This window comes from Orycteropus afer, unplaced genomic scaffold (genome assembly GCF_000298275.1).
Source record: "Orycteropus afer afer isolate SDZICR_OR568_19922 unplaced genomic scaffold, OryAfe1.0 scaffold00684, whole genome shotgun sequence".
NCBI lineage: Eukaryota > Metazoa > Chordata > Mammalia > Tubulidentata > Orycteropodidae > Orycteropus > Orycteropus afer.
In genome coordinates, this window is record NW_006922271.1 from 647,542 (window position 1) to 666,991 (window position 19,450).

The following is a 19,450-nucleotide window of genomic DNA, read 5'->3' on the forward strand; positions in this document are numbered from 1 at the left end:
GCAATCCTACTTCCGTAGTGATACTGCCTCGGAAACCCAAGGAGGGGTCGCTATGAGTCAGGGCTGACTCGACGGCACATAACAACAACAACATCTCTATAGAAGTAGATCGGCCAGTCTTCCTTCCTAGGAGTGGCTGGTTGGCTTGAGCCGCCCGCTTTCCAGTTAATAGTCAAATGCCTTAGGCAGCACGCCACCGGAGCTCCCGGAAATTATGAGACAGACCTAACAACTAAGTAAAAAAATGAGTAAAGGATATTAACAAGCATTTCACAGAAAAGGAAATACAGATGGCTCTTAAACATGTAAAACAATCCAAAAAAGAAAAGCAAACTCACTGTCATCAAGTCGATTCTGATTCACAGCTGCCCCCTTTCGGTTTCCGAGGCTGTTTAATGCCGTGGAGTCAGCCCTCCTTGGGTTTCGGAGGCAGTATCACTACGGAAATAGGATTGCCCAACCTTCCTTCCGAGGAGTGGCTGGTGGGTTTGAACCGCCAGACTTTTGGTTAGCAGTCAAGTGTCTTAGCCACTATGCTACCAGAGCTCCTTACTGAAGTAGATTGCCCAGTCGTCTTTTCCCAGAGTCGCTCGCTGGGGGGTTTGAATCGCCAACTTTTCTGGTTAATAGTTAAATGCCTTAGACAATACGAACCAGACAGTCTTCTGGAGCAATCGGGGAAATGCAAAGTGAAACTACACTAAGGAACCATTTTCACTTTTCAGAGTGGTTAAAAAAAAAAAAAAACAGAAAAAAACCCCTCAATGTTCGTTCGACCTAGATATCGCTCTCTAGAGTAAGCCGCTGCAGAGTGAACCTTGCAAAAAGCTGAGCTGTAAGGAGTTCAATCATTTGGAAGCAGTGAGAGCCTTGGGCGGGTAGTTCTCAGCTCTTGAGGGCTACAAGGAACTAAAGTTTCTTGGTTGCCTTAGAAACAAGTGACCTCACAGATTCAATACAAAGTGTAACTTAAAAATTTCATTAGGCAAACCGTCTATTTGGATATTTTTCCTGTATATTGACAATCTGATTGAACAGTGGTAGGAATTCATTAAAGCATTTACTTGGTGCCTAGTGAGGCACTTTCCGTAGGTTTGAAGACAAAAGCAGGGCAGTATTTTCTTAATGACATCAACATTCAGGTTGTTATGCATATTTCGAGAAATAGATAAGAAAAACTAGCCTACCGAGAGTGGGGTTCGAACCCACGCGGGCACTAGCCCATTGGATCTTAAGTCCAACGCCTTAACCACTCGGCCATCCCGGTGTTGGCATGTGGCTCTTGGTAATCATTTCTTTATTAGAATCATTGTATTTGCCGACAGTTACTGGGAGATGATTTCACAACAGTGAAACCTAGGGCTGGGCTTTAAAAAGCCTAGAAAAGAAACAAATCTTTTTAATGTTACTGGAGGGAAATTAATGAAAAAGTACATTTTCACCAATATTCTCTGAGCATTAATTTCTACCATGCATTGTGCTGAGCACTAAGGAAACACCTGTTCCTGTTCTTGTAGAATTACATTAAAATGCAAGGAGGGTTACGATAGTAAAGGAGTCCCTGGGTTGTACAAATGGTTAACACATTTGACTGCCAACTTAAGTGTTGGAGGTTTGAGTCCATCTAGAGGCAACTCAGAAGAAGGCTCTGGCTATCTTTTTTTTTTAAGCCACTGAAAACCCTATGGATTACAGTTCTACTCTTACACACACGGGGTCGCTATGAGTCAGAATCCATTGGATGACAACTGGTTTATGATAAAGAAAGCACAGAATGTTTTCCTGAGTCCCTGCACTTGATCACCACTTAGATTCAAGACAAGGCATTGCTTTGACTTAATCCAGAAAGAAAAACAAATTGGGGTAAGGAGTGCAGTGAACACTAACACATTAGCACTAAAGTGCCATTCCAGCTTTCCTTCAGCACCCTTGCCTGCATTTTGCCTGTTGAGGCCACATCTGTACCCCAGGCCCACTGAAGCACTGGAGACATCAGGATGGGAGCTCAAGAGACTTTATATTAAAAGGAGCTTCCCCTGGGGTAAATATGGAAATCTCTAGCAGACACAGAATTAGTTCAAAGTTATGAATTTGATTGTAATGCTTTAACAGACAGCCCAAAGTGTCCATAAAAGCAACACACTGAGCTGAGTGTAGGCTATATACCACAATAAGTCACTACCCCAGAACTCAAAGTACTCCCAGAAAAATCAGCCCAAAAAGTCAATCTGCAGTTGTTATAATGGAGAATTCAGTCTATGCAGCAAAAAGTATCCCCAAGAAGACTATTGTAAATGCAGAGTCTAGAATCCCTTTTGTAAAGCTCCTAGCTAAAGAGGTTTAGAGTGAGTTCCAAGAACATTAGTTTTACCAAGTGTCCCCAGGTAATTCTCATGCATTTGTCTGCTGACTACACTCATTTAAGGGTGCTAAAAACTGTCAGGGGACATTTAAAAACTCATGAAAGGAGATCCCAGATGAGAAATTTGGGGTGTGTGGAGAAGACAGAACTGAAATGAAATCCTAAAATAATTGTTGGAGTATAATTAATTCATATAACAATACTGAACATCTAGTGTGGTCAGATCCCCCTGTCTTAGGTTAGTAGGGTCATATCAGCTGTATCAGACAAGCAAAGAGGGTCCAAGGGCAACTGTCCCCACAGTCTCATCAGTTGATGGCGAAAGAGCTCAGCTCTTGTTGGGAATCCTCAGGATTGACTGGGTCCTTTGTCTCTTTGAGTGATAAGGCTATGAGCAAGAAATGGCCTCCTCAAGTTTTTTGGCTATCCAGTTGTGGGTTCCGTCTCTGGCCAGTTTGAGATTCTGTTCCTGGGAGACAAAAGATGTCCTGAGAGATCCCCTCCCTCTTGCAAGCACCAAGCCTCTCAGTGCTGGGGCCAGAACTGGATCAGGGAAGGGGAGGGAGGCGATTGTAAGGTTCCATAAAAAACATATTGGAGAACGAATACGTAGATAAATGCAACATTTTTTAGAATATTCTCTTACTGTTATAAGGAGTTCTGGTGGTGCAGTGGTTAAGACATTTGGCTACTAACCAAAAGGTTGGTGGTTTGAACCCACCAGCTGCTTTGCCAGAGAAAGATGAAGCAATTGGCTTCTGTAAAAAAAAATATATCCTTAAAAGCAAGCAAACAAACCTGTGGAGCAGTTTTACTCTGTTCAATAGGGTCACTATGAGTCAGAATCAACTCAGTGGCAGTGATTTTGTTTTTTTGGGGGAGTATTACTGTCATTCTTAACATGGAATAGAATCAGCTATGACATTTAATAAACATACTTATCTAGAGAGTTTAAATAAATAACTAAATAAAGCCATTAGAAGAATATCTTATGTTTCAGAGTGTAGAGAAGACCTTTCAAAAAATTCAAAAGCACAAACAGTAAGGTAGAAAAAAATCTATTTGCTTACATTAAAATTAAGAATATATATATAATAAAGGAGAAAAGTAACATAGATGCAGGTGATATTGAGCTTTGAGGTTAGACAATCAATTGATTCCTACAACAAGAAGTAAAGGAAAAATGCTGAGTTTGAAAGTACATGTGGTGTTTTGTGGATAAAATTAACCTACACTTTTCATTGGTCCTCAACACTGTTATGTCTAACCACCTCTGCTTTTAATGTTTTCAGATTAAGAAATAATAATGTAGCTAAAAACCTATGTAGCACTTACTATATGCTAGGCCTTGTTTTAAGTGCTTTGCATATGTGGCTCATTTAATCATAGTAACAAATTTATGAGGTAGGTACTATAACTTGTTCGAGATCATACTGTTGGTAAGTCAGCTCCCAAACTCAAGTAGACTGGCTCTAGAATCCTTCTAGTAACTATTAAACTGCACTGCAAGTATGGTTAACTATTAAAACTATATTATTCTAAACTGAAGAGCAAATTCAAAATTTTGTCAGTGAGTTACCATATTCTGATTAATCCCTATAGTCAGATAACTAAATTCATAAATGCTGTTTTAGTTTCTTCATGCTGCTGTAACAGAAATACCACAAGTTGGTAGGTGCCCTTGAGTGACCCTACGTACAACAGAACGAAACATTGCCGCGTTATGCGCCAACCTCACAATTGTTGCCGTCATTGAGCTCATTGTTGTAGGCACTGTATAAATCCATCTCATTGAGGGTCTTTCTCTTTTTCGCTGACCCTCTACTTTCTCAAGCATGATGTCATTCTCCAGACACTAGTCCTTCTTGATAACAGGTCCAAAGTAAGCGAAACAAAGTCTACCATCTTCACTTCTAAGGAGCACTCTGGCTGTACTTCTTCCAAGACAGATTTGTTCTTCTGGCAGTCCATGGTATCCTCACTATTCTTCACTGTTCTGGTTACCTAGTGCTATTCTGACAGGATATATCACAAATGGGATGGCTTGAACAAACACAAGTTTATTCTCTTACAATTTTGGAGGTTTTAAGTCCGAGTTCAAAGTGCCAGGGTCTAGGGGCTAGGTGAAAGCCCCTGAACCTTGGGCTTCAGCTCTGCCTCCTGCTCCCAGCCCACTGAAGTTGGAGGCTTTTCTTCACTCAGGCGGCTGCTGGCTGCTGAGGCTGACAAGCCCAAGGTTGACAAGTAAAAAGGCACAGTCCCAATGTTACCAAACAACATGGCAGGCCACTATTTCAAGTCCAGAAGAAGTCCCAAGATCGGCAACGCATGGCGGGTTGTTGAACAATGAATGACCTGGCTACATGCAAGTTTCAATTGTTCCATCAGCTGGAGACTTTCCTCAAAGTTGCTTCTTATATTCTGGAAGCAGACCACATCCCTGAAACAGCTGCTCAGCTGCTTCAATAGATTCCACCATGGAGTTAATTACCAATCTCACCAAGAGGAATAACTACATCCAGCTACCCAGCCACTCAACCAGGCCCAGCCAAGTTGACATACAACCCTAACTATCACATTCACAAACACCATAATTCAAACGCATCAATTCTTTGGTCTTCAGCTTTTGCATGCATATGAGGCAAATAAAAATACGCCGGCTTAAGTCAGATGCACCTTAGTTCTCAAAGTGACATCCTTGTTTTTTTTTTTAACTTTTTCCAACCACAGGAAGCAGAGTGGCACAGTGGAAGTGTCAAAAGTCTCAAAAGTCATCAGGTTTGACACATTTCACACTGATACAGCCTCATCAACATAGCAAAGAAAACCCTGTTCCCAAAGAGGCCACATCCACAAGCATGTTGTTGTTGTTTGCCATCGAGTCGGGCCCCGATTCATAGCAACCCCTCCTTGGGTTTCCGAGGCAGTATCACTACAGAAGTAGGAATGCCCAACCTTCCTTCCGAGGAGTGGCTGGTGGGTTTGAACTGCCAGCCTTCTGGTTAGCAGGCAAGTGTCTTAGCCACTATGCTACCAGAGCTCCTGTCAAGTATAGGAGACAGGATTCCCACACACATTTTGGGGGACACAATTCAATTCACAACAAAAACTTACTTATCAACTAAGATGTGGTTGTAGCCAGCCTTCAAGATGGTCCCCAACGCTCCTCATCTCCTGGTATCCAGGACTTTATCCTTTCCCACACTGAATCAGAGCTGGTCTTATGTGAATAATGGAATATAACACAAGAGAATTCAGTTATGTTGACAATGTGTGTCTTCTTAGGCTTTGCAGGCATTGCAGCTTCACCCTTGATCTCTTAGATCACATGCTCTGGGGGAAGCTAGATACCTTGCTGTAGGATGACTCAAGCAGACCCACAGGGAAACACACATGTGGAGAAACTAAGGTCTTTCAGTAACATTCAGCACCCACTTGCCAACTGTGTGACTGAGTCACATTAGAAGTGGGTCCTCCAACCTCATTCAAGCCTTCAAATGATTGCAGTCATAGGCAAAATCTGACTAGAATCTTAGGATAGCTCCTCCCAAATTTTGGACCCACATAAAGTATTAGCGATAATAAATGTTTTTGTTTTAAGCCAGTAAGTATCAGAGTGATTTGTTATGCATTCATAGTAATAGAACAGATTTTAGTGTTTGAAAGTAGGGTGCTGCAGTAACAAATTCAACAGAATGTGGCAATGGCTTAGGGATGAGGTGATGGATGGAAGGTGGAAGAGCCTTGAAGCCACTGTCACCAGAAGCTTGGTGGTCCTCAAGGAGCCTATCTGTGAGGGCCTAGAAATAAAATGTAAGAAAACTGTTACTTGAACTTGGTAGAAGTCCACGAATAATTTTGAAGGTGCTGCCTAGCAACTTCTTGCTATTTAAAATAAAATGTGAGTGGTAAATTAAAGGAAGAGTGTTAAATGTAAACGAACCAGAAATTGTTGAATTTGAAAGGAAATCTATTATTTCCAGCCTCTCCAGATAGTGGCGGGGGCGGGGGGCACCCAAACCCACTACCATCAAGTCAATTCCAATTTACAGCAACCCTCATTGAGTTTCTAAGGCAGTAACTCTTTATAGAAGTAGATTACCCAGCTTCCTTCCATGGAGTGGCTGGTAGGTTTGAACTACCAATCTTCTGGTTAGCAGTCAAATGCCTTAGGCATTGCACCAACAGAGCTCCTTCTCCAGATAATAAATGATGCTAATATTAAGAAATGACTTTCAGGCAAAAATCGAATCTAAAGCACTGTCAGAAATACATAGTCCAAAGATGAAGTCAAGGATGTGACCATAGAATCCTTTGTTAAGAACCCAGAATGACTTAAGTTGGTACCTCAAACAGAAACAAAACAAAACAAAACAAAATCCTCTAAGGATGTTGAGGGCATGCCTTGCAGATCCTATCCATTAAAGAATAGTTCTACAAATCTTAAGGGTGTGGCTGACCCTAAAGGAAGCCCAACATACAGAATTTATTTCATGAAAACTGTGGCTGAAGCTTTGTCTACTGCAGGATCAGCAAGCTTTTTCTGGAAAGGCCAGATAGTAAATATTTTAGGTTTTGTGGGCCATACAGTCTCTTTCACCAACTACTCAAACCTGCTATTGTAGCAGGAAAGCAATATAGACATACTAACTGAATGAATATGGTTTTGTTCTGATACAACTTTACTTACAAAAACAGGTAGTTGGCCAGCTTTGGCCTATGGGCTATATAGTTTGCCAACCCCTAGCCTAAAGGAAAAAACTCCAATAATGTTCATAAAATCACAATTTTTAAAAGAGAACTGTAATACTTAAAAGGATAGAACAATACAAAATTAAAGGAGGACTGTGGGAAGAAAGCAGGCTAAGATGATCACGAAGCTGCAGGCACCAGAAGTTTCCTGTTATAAAACAAAGATGAGTCAGGTCATGGGTGGACCCACGAGCCATGGAGAATCATTTCCGGACAGCATCACTGAGTCCTAATCAAAGCACCAGCATCATGTGGCCAGTTGGATTCCAGAAATGCTGTCGACCAATACAGCTCTTGTTTTTTGCCCTTTTTGAATGAGTGTGTATATAGCGGTTATCCTGTGCCTGATCCACCATTTTATGTTGGGTTCAGGAGAGACAGGTAATTTGTATCTTAAGTACCTAGTTGTTCAGATAAAAAGAACCTTACTTGATGATGGGTGGACCAAGGAATTGCACCCAAAGAATTTCATCCATACCTTCACTTGATTTAAATGATGCAATCCTGGGCTTGCTCAGGATCACATTGCTGATAAATGGTTGAGGGCATGCTTGACTGGCTCTGGAGTCCTTCTACTAAAAAACTAAGACAGTCTTTATGAATTTAGTTATCAGAATGCAAAGATTAATCAGATTAGTGATAAATTAATTAATTAATCAGGCAACCCACTGACAAAATTATTAACTTCCTCTTCAGTTTGGTATGATACAGTTTCATAGTTAACTATACTTGCAGTGCAATTAATAGTTTAATGTTATAAGGGACACAGACTTAGAAAAGGAAGTTAAGTATATTTTTCATGTGAGAGAGATGCAATCATTGCAGGCCGAAAAAATCAGAAAAATGAGAATGAAATCCAGGATGTTGCTCCTGGTATCATTCATCCACTGAATAAACAAATTAAATGAGCGTTTATGATAAGAAAGACCCGCTGCTAGGTGTTGGGGATATAGGGTTTATCAAAACCAAGTAAGGCTGCTGTCCAGCCAACAGAACTTACAGTCTAATGGCATCCTTAACATTAGAGCAGATTCCCAAAGGACGGTGTTCTTCTCAGGCCCTACTCTGTAGCAGAAATGTTCATTGGTTCTTAGTGAGGCCCAGGTATATCTTCTTGCTATTTTCAAGAAAATTGGAATAAAAACACTAACAGCCTGAGATGTGAAATTTTGCAAAATAATATGTGACTTCCAACAACCTAATGTGAGGCTCTGTGGCTTAGTTGGTTAAAGCGCCTGTCTAGTAAACAGGAGATCCTGGGTTCAAATCCCAGCAGGGCCTTCTTTTTCATACTTTAGCAAGTTCTTGCTGCTGATTAAATGGAGGAAAGTTTGAATTTTTATCGAACAAAGATTCTAATACTCAGATCTTGAGTCATGGTATGTCCGAAGTACTTTGTAGAGGAAGGTTAGAGATGGGAGTTAGAAAATTATTCATATGAGTTACCAAAGTCTATGCCAGAGATCCATCACCTAGAGTCAAATGGTAAGTTTTCTAATTTTAAACATGCAGTTTCATTTAGCATTTTTGCTTTTAGTCCAATTCAAAAAGAAGGTAAGAAAAAAGAGATAAGCCAGGCATACTGTATTAACGAGTGATGTAATAACTGTTCCTCCTTGATACATGATTCTGGGTGCTGGGACATCATTAAGGTGCTCTGGTGGCATAGTACCTAAAGCATTTGACTGCTAACCAGAAGGCTGGTGGTTCAAACCCACCAGTTACTCCTCAGAAAGAAGGTTGGGCAATCTACTATCAGTAGTGATACCGCCTCAGAAACCCAAGGAGGGGTCATTATGGGTTGAAATCAACTCAACACCAGTGAGGTTTATTTTTTAGGTGGTGTAGTGCCTAAGGTATCTGACTGCTAACCAAAAGGTTAATGGTTCAAACCCACCAGCCGCTCTGCAGAAGGAAGATTGGGCAATCTATTTCTATAAGTATTTATTGCCTTAGAAACCCAGTGGGGGTCATCATTGACTATTTTGAAAAATGGGGTAACATGATGACATCTTTAAAGAGAGTAAGAAAAATTATTACTGATAAAATATACAAAAATACTTAACAAGAGACTGGAGGCAAATGAGATCTGAAGTCTTGGATCATTTCTTAGATTAAAATAAAAAGCTAGAAAAAATTGATCAAACTTTGGACTAAAGTTTTCATGTTTTACTTGCTCTTTTCTTTTGACATTCTAGGGCATGTCTTCAAAGTATTTACCACATTCTACAAATGTATCCCCTCATCCCTAGTAATGTGCACAATATTCATTGTCAAGCAAGGGGTGGCATTGTTTGTAGTTTTTTGCTTCACCCTGTAATAAATGCATCAACTGGCTGATTGCTCCTCTTGTGAGCATTTGGGAGCAAACCCAATTGTGTAATTTGTGGGGCCCAGTGCAAAATGAAAGCTCAAGGCCCCTTGTTTAAAAAATTATCAATAATTTCAACATGGCTATAGCCAAAAACAAAACAAAAAAAAAAAAACCCAAACTCACTGACATCAAGTCAGATCTGACTCATAACGACCGCCCCACCTTGGTTTTCCAAGATGGTATCACTAGAGAAGTAGACTGTCCAATCTTCCTTCCAAGAGGTGGCTATATATAGCAGAGCATTAAATTAAGTGCAGGGTCCTTGGGAATGCATAGGTCACTCCACTTGAAGCTAGCCCTGTTTCTCAGGAGACTAGATTTTAAAGGACACCTTAAAGTGGAATGGAATCTGAAGCAATGGTCAGTGATATCAAGTACTTCTAGAAAAAAAATGAGAACTTGGAAGTACTGAATAGGGAACTGTTGTTACCCTATAAGAACAATTCTCAAAGCTACGGACTTTGTTAAAGTCACTCCAACAGAAATACTCTTCTTCCTGACCCAAGTTATTCTTTTCTCAAATAACTTCCCCTCTTCCCAGGTCCCATTAAATGTTAGCATAGTGGCTAAGACACTTGCCTGCTAACCAGACGGCTGGCGGTTCAAACCCACAAGCCACTCCTCGGAAGGAAGGTTGGGCAATCCTACTTCCGTAGTGATACTGCCTGGGAAACCCAAGGAGGGGTCGCTATGAGTCGGGGCCGACTCGACGGCACATAACAACAACAACAACAGTGTGAGATCTATCTCAGAGTGGATGGACCTTTCTTCCTTTATGCCTTAGTCTTCTGTTGTCTTGGAGAGTCCATGTGGCTCTCTCCTCTATGTTCAGTGTGGGAAGAAACCAGGTTGAATTCAGCCCTGCAATATTGCCCAGCGGATACATTTTGGGTAATTGATTTGAATGGAATGTGTTGAAACAGGTAGACAGTGTCAATGACCACAGGAGATGTTTCCATCAGCTTCTAAACCCAAGAGCTTTCTGTGGGAGACAAACACAATAACCACTACACTAGGGAAATTCCTCACTAGCAAATGCTGCTGTAGTAGACCCAGCCTAAGTGTCCTGTACTCATCAAGGCTCGTTCCTAAAAATCTTATGGTCTTCTTTCTATTCAGACATGCTTCTGAGTCAATGCCTACAAACGTACATTAAAATTGATTCAAAACAAGCACGAGGCCAAGATTAGAAGTGTCCAGCATCCAGGAATTGTTAAGTGCTATGTTTAACTTCTCTGAGCTTTATACTAAAACCATGACCACAAGCAGAAAAATCTCAACCATTTTGGCACTGACCAGACTTGACATTTTGTGACATGATCATGGAGACACTGAAGTTCATCCATCTGCATCTTTCAGAATCCCCTTCCACTTCCTCACTCAGCATCAAATAATAGTTAAGTCCTGCTGAGTTTGGTTACCTTCAAATTCTGGTATATATTCCTCTGTTCTGTTTTACAGGTACCTAGTTCTGGCCTTTGATATCCATTCTTCACTCTTTCCACACAGCTCTCAAGCTTGCCTCTCTAAATCTATTCTGATCAGAGCTTGGCATTCAAAGTGGAATTCCCTTTCTAAAATTCCCCAAATGCAAACCTTTCTTATTTTCTGATATATAGTCTTAAAGGTATACGTTTTTCCCCAAGAACTGTTTTTAGCAGCTACATACAAAGTTTGGTACATTCTTTCATTATTTTTTCTTTCAAACTATTTTCTGATTTCCCTTGTAATTCATCTTTTGACTCGAGTTATTTATAAGTGTGATGTTAACTTCCCAACTTTCAGAGATTTTCCTGTTTTCTAACTTAATTCTATATGGTTAGAAAACACTTTATTATTTCAGTCCTTTAACATTTAGTCAGATTTTAATTGGCCATTAAGGTCCTCCCCCTCCCCCCCCTTTTCTTTATTTTCCATGTGCACTTTAAAAGAATGTGTATTCTGCAGTTGTTGGGTATTGAATCTTATGAATGTCAAATAGAGCAAGTTGTTAAGTTTAGAGAGTAGTTCAACTCTTCTATTCCATACTCAATTTTTTTTTAAATCTGCTTATTCTATCACTTGCTCAGAGAAATATGTTAAAATAAGTGTGGATTTTTCTGTTTTTAGTTGTTTTTTATTTTAAAATTTTGAAATAATTACACATTTATAGAAAGTTGCAAAGTAGTATAGAGCAGTCCCTTATACTTTTTGCCCAATTTCCACCAACAGTTTCATCTCGTAACTATGTTGTTGCTACTCTTGTTAGGTGCCATTGAGTCAACTCCGACTCATAGCAACCCTATGTATAACAGAATGAAACACTGCCCAGTTCTCTTGTAACTTTAAGTACAATATTAAAGCCAGGAATTTGACATTAATACAATCCAATGTGTGTGCGTAGTTCTGTCATTTTATCACATATATAGATTCATGGAAGCACCCCATAGTCAATATACAGAACTATTTCGTTACCACAAAGATCTCTCATGCTACCCCTTTAGAGTCACATACACACACATCCTTCACCATTTCTAACTTTTGACAACCAGTAATTCCTCTTCCATTTCCATATTTTTACCATTTAGTGAATATTACATAAATGGAATCATTCAGTATGTAACCTTTGATATTGTTATTGTATGTATGTGTTTCACTCAATCTAACGTCCTTGAGATCAATCCAAATTGTTTTGTGTATCAATGTTTTTTGGCTTTTTATTGCCAAGCAATATTCCATGGTATGTCTGAACCACAATTTGCTTAACCATTCACCTATCAAGGGACATTTTACTTGTTTGTAGTGTTTTGCTATTATAAATAGAGCTGTCATGAACAGTTATATACAAATTTTTGTGTGACATGTTTTCATGTCTGTTCTGACATATTTTGAGGCTATGTTGTTGGATGACACATATTTAGAAGTCTGACTCTCTTTTATAAAATGTCGCTTTTCCATGATTATGAAATACCTCTTTTATCATTATGTAGTATCTATGATAATATTACTTGCCTTAAAGTCTACATGTTTTATATTAATACAGCCTTACCAACTTTCTTGTTTGTCCTTTGGTATATCATTCTCTAGTGTTCTACTTTTACATTTCTCTTGTCATGCCCCTGGTTTCTTTTCTTTTTTTTTTTTTTTTTACATTTTTCTCTTTGTTCTTTAGTTTGAATAATTTCTACTGGTCTGTCTTCAAATTCACGCTCTTTTCTTTTGCCATATCCAGTTTGCCTTAAAGTCCACTCAATAAATTATAAATTTCAATATTTCATTTATCCATTCTATTGATTTTATCTCTTTTGATATTTTCCATCCATTTTGTTAATATTTTCTGTGTTAGTTATTAAAATTCTTTTTAGGTAATCTCAATAGATGATCATCTTCAGATCTACTTTTATTATTTATGCTTTTCAATTATGGGTTATATCTTCATGCTTTTTTGCATAACATAATTTTGAATATTATGTCAGATATTGTATATAAAAATCAAAAATGAAATTTATATTACTTCCTCCCTCTGACTCATAGCAACCCGCTTTGGGTTTCCAGGGTGGTATGTCCAGTCTTCCTTCCACAGAGAGGCTGGCAGGTTTGAATTGCCAACCTTCTGGTTAGCAATCAAATGCTTGAGGCACTATGCCACCAGCAATCCTTTGAGAAAACAGACTCTTATCAGGCCTCTAGTGTACAAGAAAGTACAGGCAAACTTTCTGAGGTGATAAAAATATTTCACACCTTGATTCTGGTTTGGTTGCATGCACACTAAGCATATATTAATCTTGAAGTGGATTGAATGATGCCCCTGAAAAGATATGTTTACTTCCTAACCCCCAAACCTTATGAATGTGACCTTATGTGAAAAAAAGAGTCTTTGCAGATGTGATTACATTAACAATCTTGAGATGAGATCATCCTGGATTATCTGGGTGAATCCTAATCCAGTGACAAGAGTCCTTACACCAGACAGAAGAGAAGACACACACATAAGAGAAGACCACATGAAGATGAAGGCAGAGATTGGAGCAGAGACCACAAGCTAGATGAAGCAAGGAAGAATTCTTCCCTAGAGGCTCTGGAGGGAGTGCAGACTTGCCAACACCTTGATTTCAGACTTAAGAACTCCAAAACTGTGAGAGAATAAATTTCTGTTTATGATAACTTGTTATGGTAGCCCTAATAATCTTATAAAATTTTGTGCAGTTACTACTTGTACATTGCACTGTATGTAAATTACATCTTTTTAAAATATATATATATATTTATTGTGATTTGGGTGAAAGTTTACAGAGTGAATTGTTCTTCCGAAATCCTAAGTGATGTGTATGTTCTAGATGATGTCGACATTAAGGTTAATCATTCATTGATTTAAAAATAAACCACCTTCATTACATTCACATTAAAATATAGTTTTTTTTCTGTGGATGATCTTCTCCCACTTTGCTGATCTGGATCATTTATTCCCATTTGGTCTAATTTCTTTCCACTCTTTGCTGCAATCTAGAGCTCCTTGATGCTCCCCCAAACCTCTCCCCTCCATTCTGTCTCTAGCCAGAATCCTTGCTCCTTTTATTCTCTCTGCACTCAATTCACTTTGTTTTATCCAGTAATTAATTACTTTATTTGTGTATCTTTCCCAAATAATTAGGACTAAAGGTTATGCTCCATCTCAGTTCTCCTGTTATCATCGCTCTTGGATATTTGTTTCTGCTGTTTCACTTAGCAATTTAATGATAATTAGCCACTTGTGCCCAATTTTTAATAAATGATTAGCTTATACGCTCCTTTCTACTTTCTTGGCTCTCAATTCCTTCACACAAGGAATCTTGAATCTCCCTTCAGTATCCAGCATGGGATTGGGCACATAGTGGCTTTTCAGTATTTTACTTAAAACAAAAATATATGCATGTAATATAAAAGCAACGTGTGTTGTTGAGTTGATCTCAGAGAAAAAGAAATTAAGTATCTAAATTATGCTAATTGGGAAATATCACCTTATCCAGCTATCAACAATAGTCCATCAGCAAGATGTCAGGATTTGTATTTGTTAGAGAGGTCACTCTCCTTTTGACAACTTTTTCAAGACTGAGTGGGTTCAAGCACCATCTCTTTGCTGAATACTTTCTGAGGGGTTTGCCGATTGAGGGAAGACAACAAATGTCTATCTAGAAGTATGTGTGGGGAGAGAAGGTCGAGGGGGAAGGACAACGAGGTAAATAATGAATTGAGTCGAAGACAAACAATAACCAATTATATCCCTAAAATTACCCTCATCCATTAGAACAGCTTAATGGTCATTAGATAGTAAGTAGACATAATCCAAAGATACATAAGTGAGTAGTACAGAATCAACATTTCTTGATAGATGCAACCTAGAATAAGTAGACATCTTCTTCTGATCTAGTAAACCCTCCCTCACGAGTGTTTCCGTAGTGTAGTGGTTATCACGTTCGCCTAACACGCGAAAGGTCCCCGGTTCGAAACCGGGCGGAAACATGAGCTTTTAATTTCTTGACTCTGATTCTCTGATTTTTGCATCTGACACTCTCCATCTGAACCTCGTAGAATCTATGTATTTCACCAAACGCACGAATCTTAACTCTCTTTATCTCGAGCCGCGCTGAAAGCAGCGTCCTCCCACCTCTCCCAACCCCAGCAAGTTGCTGGTTCCCTTCCGCTGAAGGTCCGCGGATTCTGAAGATAGCAGGATAGGACTTTGCTCGTGAAGCGCGGTTGGGACTGGCTACCTTTGAGTTCAGATAGCGGGACGCGCCGGTTTTTCATTAGGGGTTTTACTTAGGGATTTCTGAGAAGGCATAGGGCTCAACTTTGAGCCGATCGGGGAATTGAAGAGTCTGTTTTCTGTTCTTTACAGTTCAAGCCCAGAAAGAACATTCCACAAAATAGGACCTTATGTGGACTGGGGGGCACTTATCACAGAACTGTCCAGAGTATTATAAAAAACAACAACAAAATACACACAAGAAAAGCATTTAGGTCCTAACTGGTATGGAAACCGAATTCTTAACTGCTGAATTAATAACATTAATTAACTAATTTATTTTCTCTTTAAAACTCAAGCATCTCAACCATAAAGAATAACATAGAATTGGGAAACCACCGCATAATGTGGATGAACTTGGAGGACATTATACTGAGTGAAATAAGTCAATCACAAAAGGACAAATATTGTATTAGTCCGTTATTATAAATAGTCAAGGAAAGGTTTATACATGGAAGGAAATTTTCTTTGTTGGTTACTAGGGGTGGGAGGGGAGGTTAGGGAACACCGTTAGGTAGAGACAAGTATTGGTTTGGGTGAAGAGAAGGGCAATGTACCAAATGTGAGTGATCAACATGGTGGCATTGAGGAAGACAGAGAGAGGTACATGGGAGGTACAGACAGCAAAGATGAACCCTTTTGAACATACAGTACTGTGTGGTCAGTGAAGGCAAACATTGATCAATGGGTGGATAGGTGGGTAGACAGGCTGAATTATTAGGTATGTCCATGCAGGGGTGAGTGTGCCCAAGACCATGTATAGGGTTGGCAATGTTTCCACAAGTGTATATTTGTATGTTCTGTAAGAATTCCCAGGTATGTAGTAGAGCTGATAAGGGACAAAGTTGTAGTCACTTCTTGGCCACAGCTAGCTACTCAGAGGGAGCGAGTAGTTGGACCTGTAGGCTTGGGATCATAATTGCAGGGGACATCAAGTTCAATTGGCATAACACACTACACAAAAACATTTCAGTGAGTAGCTATTGGGATCTCAAAAGCTTGCAAGTGCCCATCTAGATGCAATGATTGGTCTCTCCCCATTCAGAACAAAGAAGAATGAAGATAACAAAAGATGCATGGAAACAATTAGTCCAAGGGACTGGTACACCATGTGATTCTCAGACTGTACAACTATAAGAACAGAAGAACTGGATGGTGCTCAGCTACCACTGTCAACAACTTGGACACGGATCTATGTAGGAGATCCTGGATAGAGATGGAGAACAATGTGGAACAAAACTCAAAATCATTTAAAAAAAAACCAAAAAGGAGCAGGTTTGCTGGTCTGGAGAGCCTGATGGACCCACTGAGACTATGGCCCCTAGCTGCCCTTCAGGTCTGGAATTGAACCCACACCTGTGGCTTCCAGCTCATATCAGCTGAACATTTATATTAGGTAGATACCCTCCTTGGAGAGAACAATCATGGGAGAATAGAAGGGCTGTGTATGCACAGGGGAAACATCTTGGGGGGCAAGAGTTCATGGGAGGGAAGGACAGGCAAGAGGTAACTAACTGTGGGGAGGAAGTGGGAGGGGAGCTGTTGCATTGTGAGAGATTACAGTCAATGTCATGAAAAAAAGTGTATATGAGCTGCTGTATGGAAAGTGAAATTGCTCTGTAAACTTTCACCCAAATCACAATAAAAATGTAACAAACAAACAAAAACCTCAGCATCTCTTTTACAACTCAAGTATTGTCAGTTAGTTTCCCTGCAGTAAATCAGGCAATCCCTAAGTCTTCCTATTTTCTCCTTCCCTAATCCACACATCATAACCCACCCAATTTCAATAAACTTTCCATCCTAATGGTTCTAAGTTATTTGTTTTTTAACAATAAAACCAAACAGCAACAACAAAAACTTCTCACAAGTGGAATAAGCTTGATAAAGAGAATGTCCAAGCTGATTCTTTTTATTTTCTTTAATTATGATTTGGATGAAAATTTACAGAGCAAATTCACTTTCCATACAGTAGTTCACATACACTGTCTCATGACATTGACCACAATGCCACAGCTCCCCTCCCACTTCCTCCCGACAGTCATCTCTTCCCTGTATCCATCCCTCCATGCACTCCTGCCCCCTGAACTCTCTCCCTGTGCATAAACAGCCCTTCTTTCTCCCACAATTCTTCTCTCCAAGGAGTGTATCTACCTCAGGTATATGTTCAGCTCATATATGCCTGTCTTTTGCTTGGCTGGAAGCCACAGGTGTGGGTTCAATTCCAGACCTGAAGGGCAGCTAGGGGCCATAGTCTCAGTGGTTCCACCAGCCAAGCTGATTCTTATGTGTGTATTTTGGAAATAGGAAAAAAAAAAAATAAAGTCCTTTTCCTGCTTTGTAACCATGTGTATATAAAGAGAGAGTCATGCTTCTTCACAGAGAAACAAAACTGACCTTTAAAAGCAAACTGGCGGTCTTGGAGAAGTTTAAGGTTATTTCAATTCTATGGTGTTGGGCCAGAAAACCCACGTAGAAGGCGCTAAGGTGAGAGACTCTCTTTCGCTTCCCCTAGATCATCCTAGAGCAAATCAAGGCGCCTTCCCAAAAGGCAGTGTTAGTTTCTTTTGCTGTTATAACAGAAATACAAGTGGTTGGTTTTAAAGAACATATGTTTATTTTCTCACAGCTTAGTAGCTTAGAGCTCTGGTGCTCAGTATGTAAGGCACATGGTTGGTAACCAGAAGGTCTGTGGTTCAACTCCACCAGCCACTCCTGTAGGAGGAAAGTGAGGCAATCTACTTCCATAAAGATTTACATCCTTGGAAACCCAATGGGGGTCTTTATGAGTCAGAATTTGTGGGTTTTTTTTTTTTTGTAGGCTAGAAATCTGAATTCAGGACCCTGGCTCTAGGAGAAGGCTCTGTCTGGCCAGTCTGGGGGAAGATTCTTGCCCCAGCTTTTCTAGCTTTCTTCTCAGTTCCTTGGAGGTCTTCATGTGTCATCTGTGTTCCCCACATAAGTGTCTGCTTGCCTCTGTGCCTAATCTGCTCCTTTTAAATCTCAAAAGTGATTAAACCCCAAGTGATGAGACATGCCATACACTGCTATGGCCTCATTAACACAACAAAGAAAAACTCTCTTCCCAAATAAAATTACATGCATGAGTATAGGGGTTAGGATGTTCACCACAAACTTTGGGGGAGGGACACAGTTCAGTGCACAACTGGTGGGAATTAGGCCGTGGGCGTGGTGGGTCTGACTCTCCTGGGCTGCTAACACACCCTGGAGTAATAGGTTTAGTTCTCACCTGGAAATCAAAATTTCTGTGGAAGGACTTTCCTGAAGAGTCTGATATTCCTTCAATCCAATGATTCTCCCAGAAACTCCCTGGTCTCACTTAACCTGCTTGGCTAGGGCTTGGCATGAATGACACATTCGAGTTTCCTACCCTTTTGGGCTCAAATTTCCAGGAGTGGCCCCAAATCCCGTTCTGCAAATCTGTGTCCTCTCGCCTCTTAGGAGGAGCCTTCTTCCTCGTCCGAGATTCGTGGCTCGTCTCGCCATCCCAGATGCCTTTAGGGAGGACTCTGAAAGACCAGCTTCTCTCTTGTCGCCAGCCCCGTTACTGTTGTTAAGTGCCGGCGAGTTGGCTCCGACTCACAGCAACCCGTGTACAACAGAAGGAAACAATGCCCGGTCCTGTGCCAGCCTCACAATCCTTGCTGTACCTGAGCCCATCATTACAGCCTCTGTGTCAATCTATCTTGTTGAGGGCCTTCCCCTTTTTCGCTGACTCTCCACTTTGTTGTTAAGTGCCCTCGAGTTGTCTCCGACTCATAGCGACCCCATGCACAGCAGAATGAAACACCGCGCGATCCCGCGCAGCTCCACAATCCCTGCTATACTTGAGCCCATTGTTCCAGCCACCGCGTCAATCCATCTCGTGGAAGGCCTTCCCCTCCTTTGTGGACCCTCCACCTTACCAAGCATGACAGCTTTCTCCAGGGAATGGTCCCCTCTGACAACATGACCAAAGTAGGTGAGACAAGTCTGGGCATCCTTGCTTCCAAGGAGCATCTCCGCCGCACTTCCTCCAGGACAGATCTGTTAGTTCTTTTAGCAGTCCATGGTACCTTCAGCATTCTTCGCCAGCACCACAACTCAAAAGCATTAACTCTTCTTCGGTCTTCCTTATTCATTGTCCAGCTCTCACATGCATATGAAGTGACTGGAAATATCATGGCTTGTGTCAGGC

At 40.4% G+C, this 19,450-nt stretch overlaps 1 protein-coding gene and 3 non-coding genes across 4 annotated transcripts in view; 3 read left to right on the forward strand and 1 right to left on the reverse strand.

Moving 5' to 3' along the window:
- LOC103210983 overlaps window positions 1–19,450 on the forward strand; it is a 652,718-nt gene that overhangs the window by 565,946 nt on the left and 67,322 nt on the right. Inside the window, exon 3 of the mRNA XM_007956893.2 lies at window positions 5,818–5,832. Within this exon, the coding sequence (XP_007955084.1) occupies window positions 5,818–5,832 (15 nt within the window). The remainder of the gene's footprint in view (window positions 1–5,817; window positions 5,833–19,450) is intronic.
- On the reverse strand, window positions 1,185–1,267 carry TRNAL-UAA. Its single transcript has one exon. It is a non-coding gene; the product is annotated as a tRNA-Leu (tRNA).
- On the forward strand, window positions 8,322–8,395 carry TRNAT-AGU. The gene has a single exon. It is a non-coding gene; the product is annotated as a tRNA-Thr (tRNA).
- On the forward strand, window positions 14,894–14,966 carry TRNAV-AAC. The gene has a single exon. It is a non-coding gene; the product is annotated as a tRNA-Val (tRNA).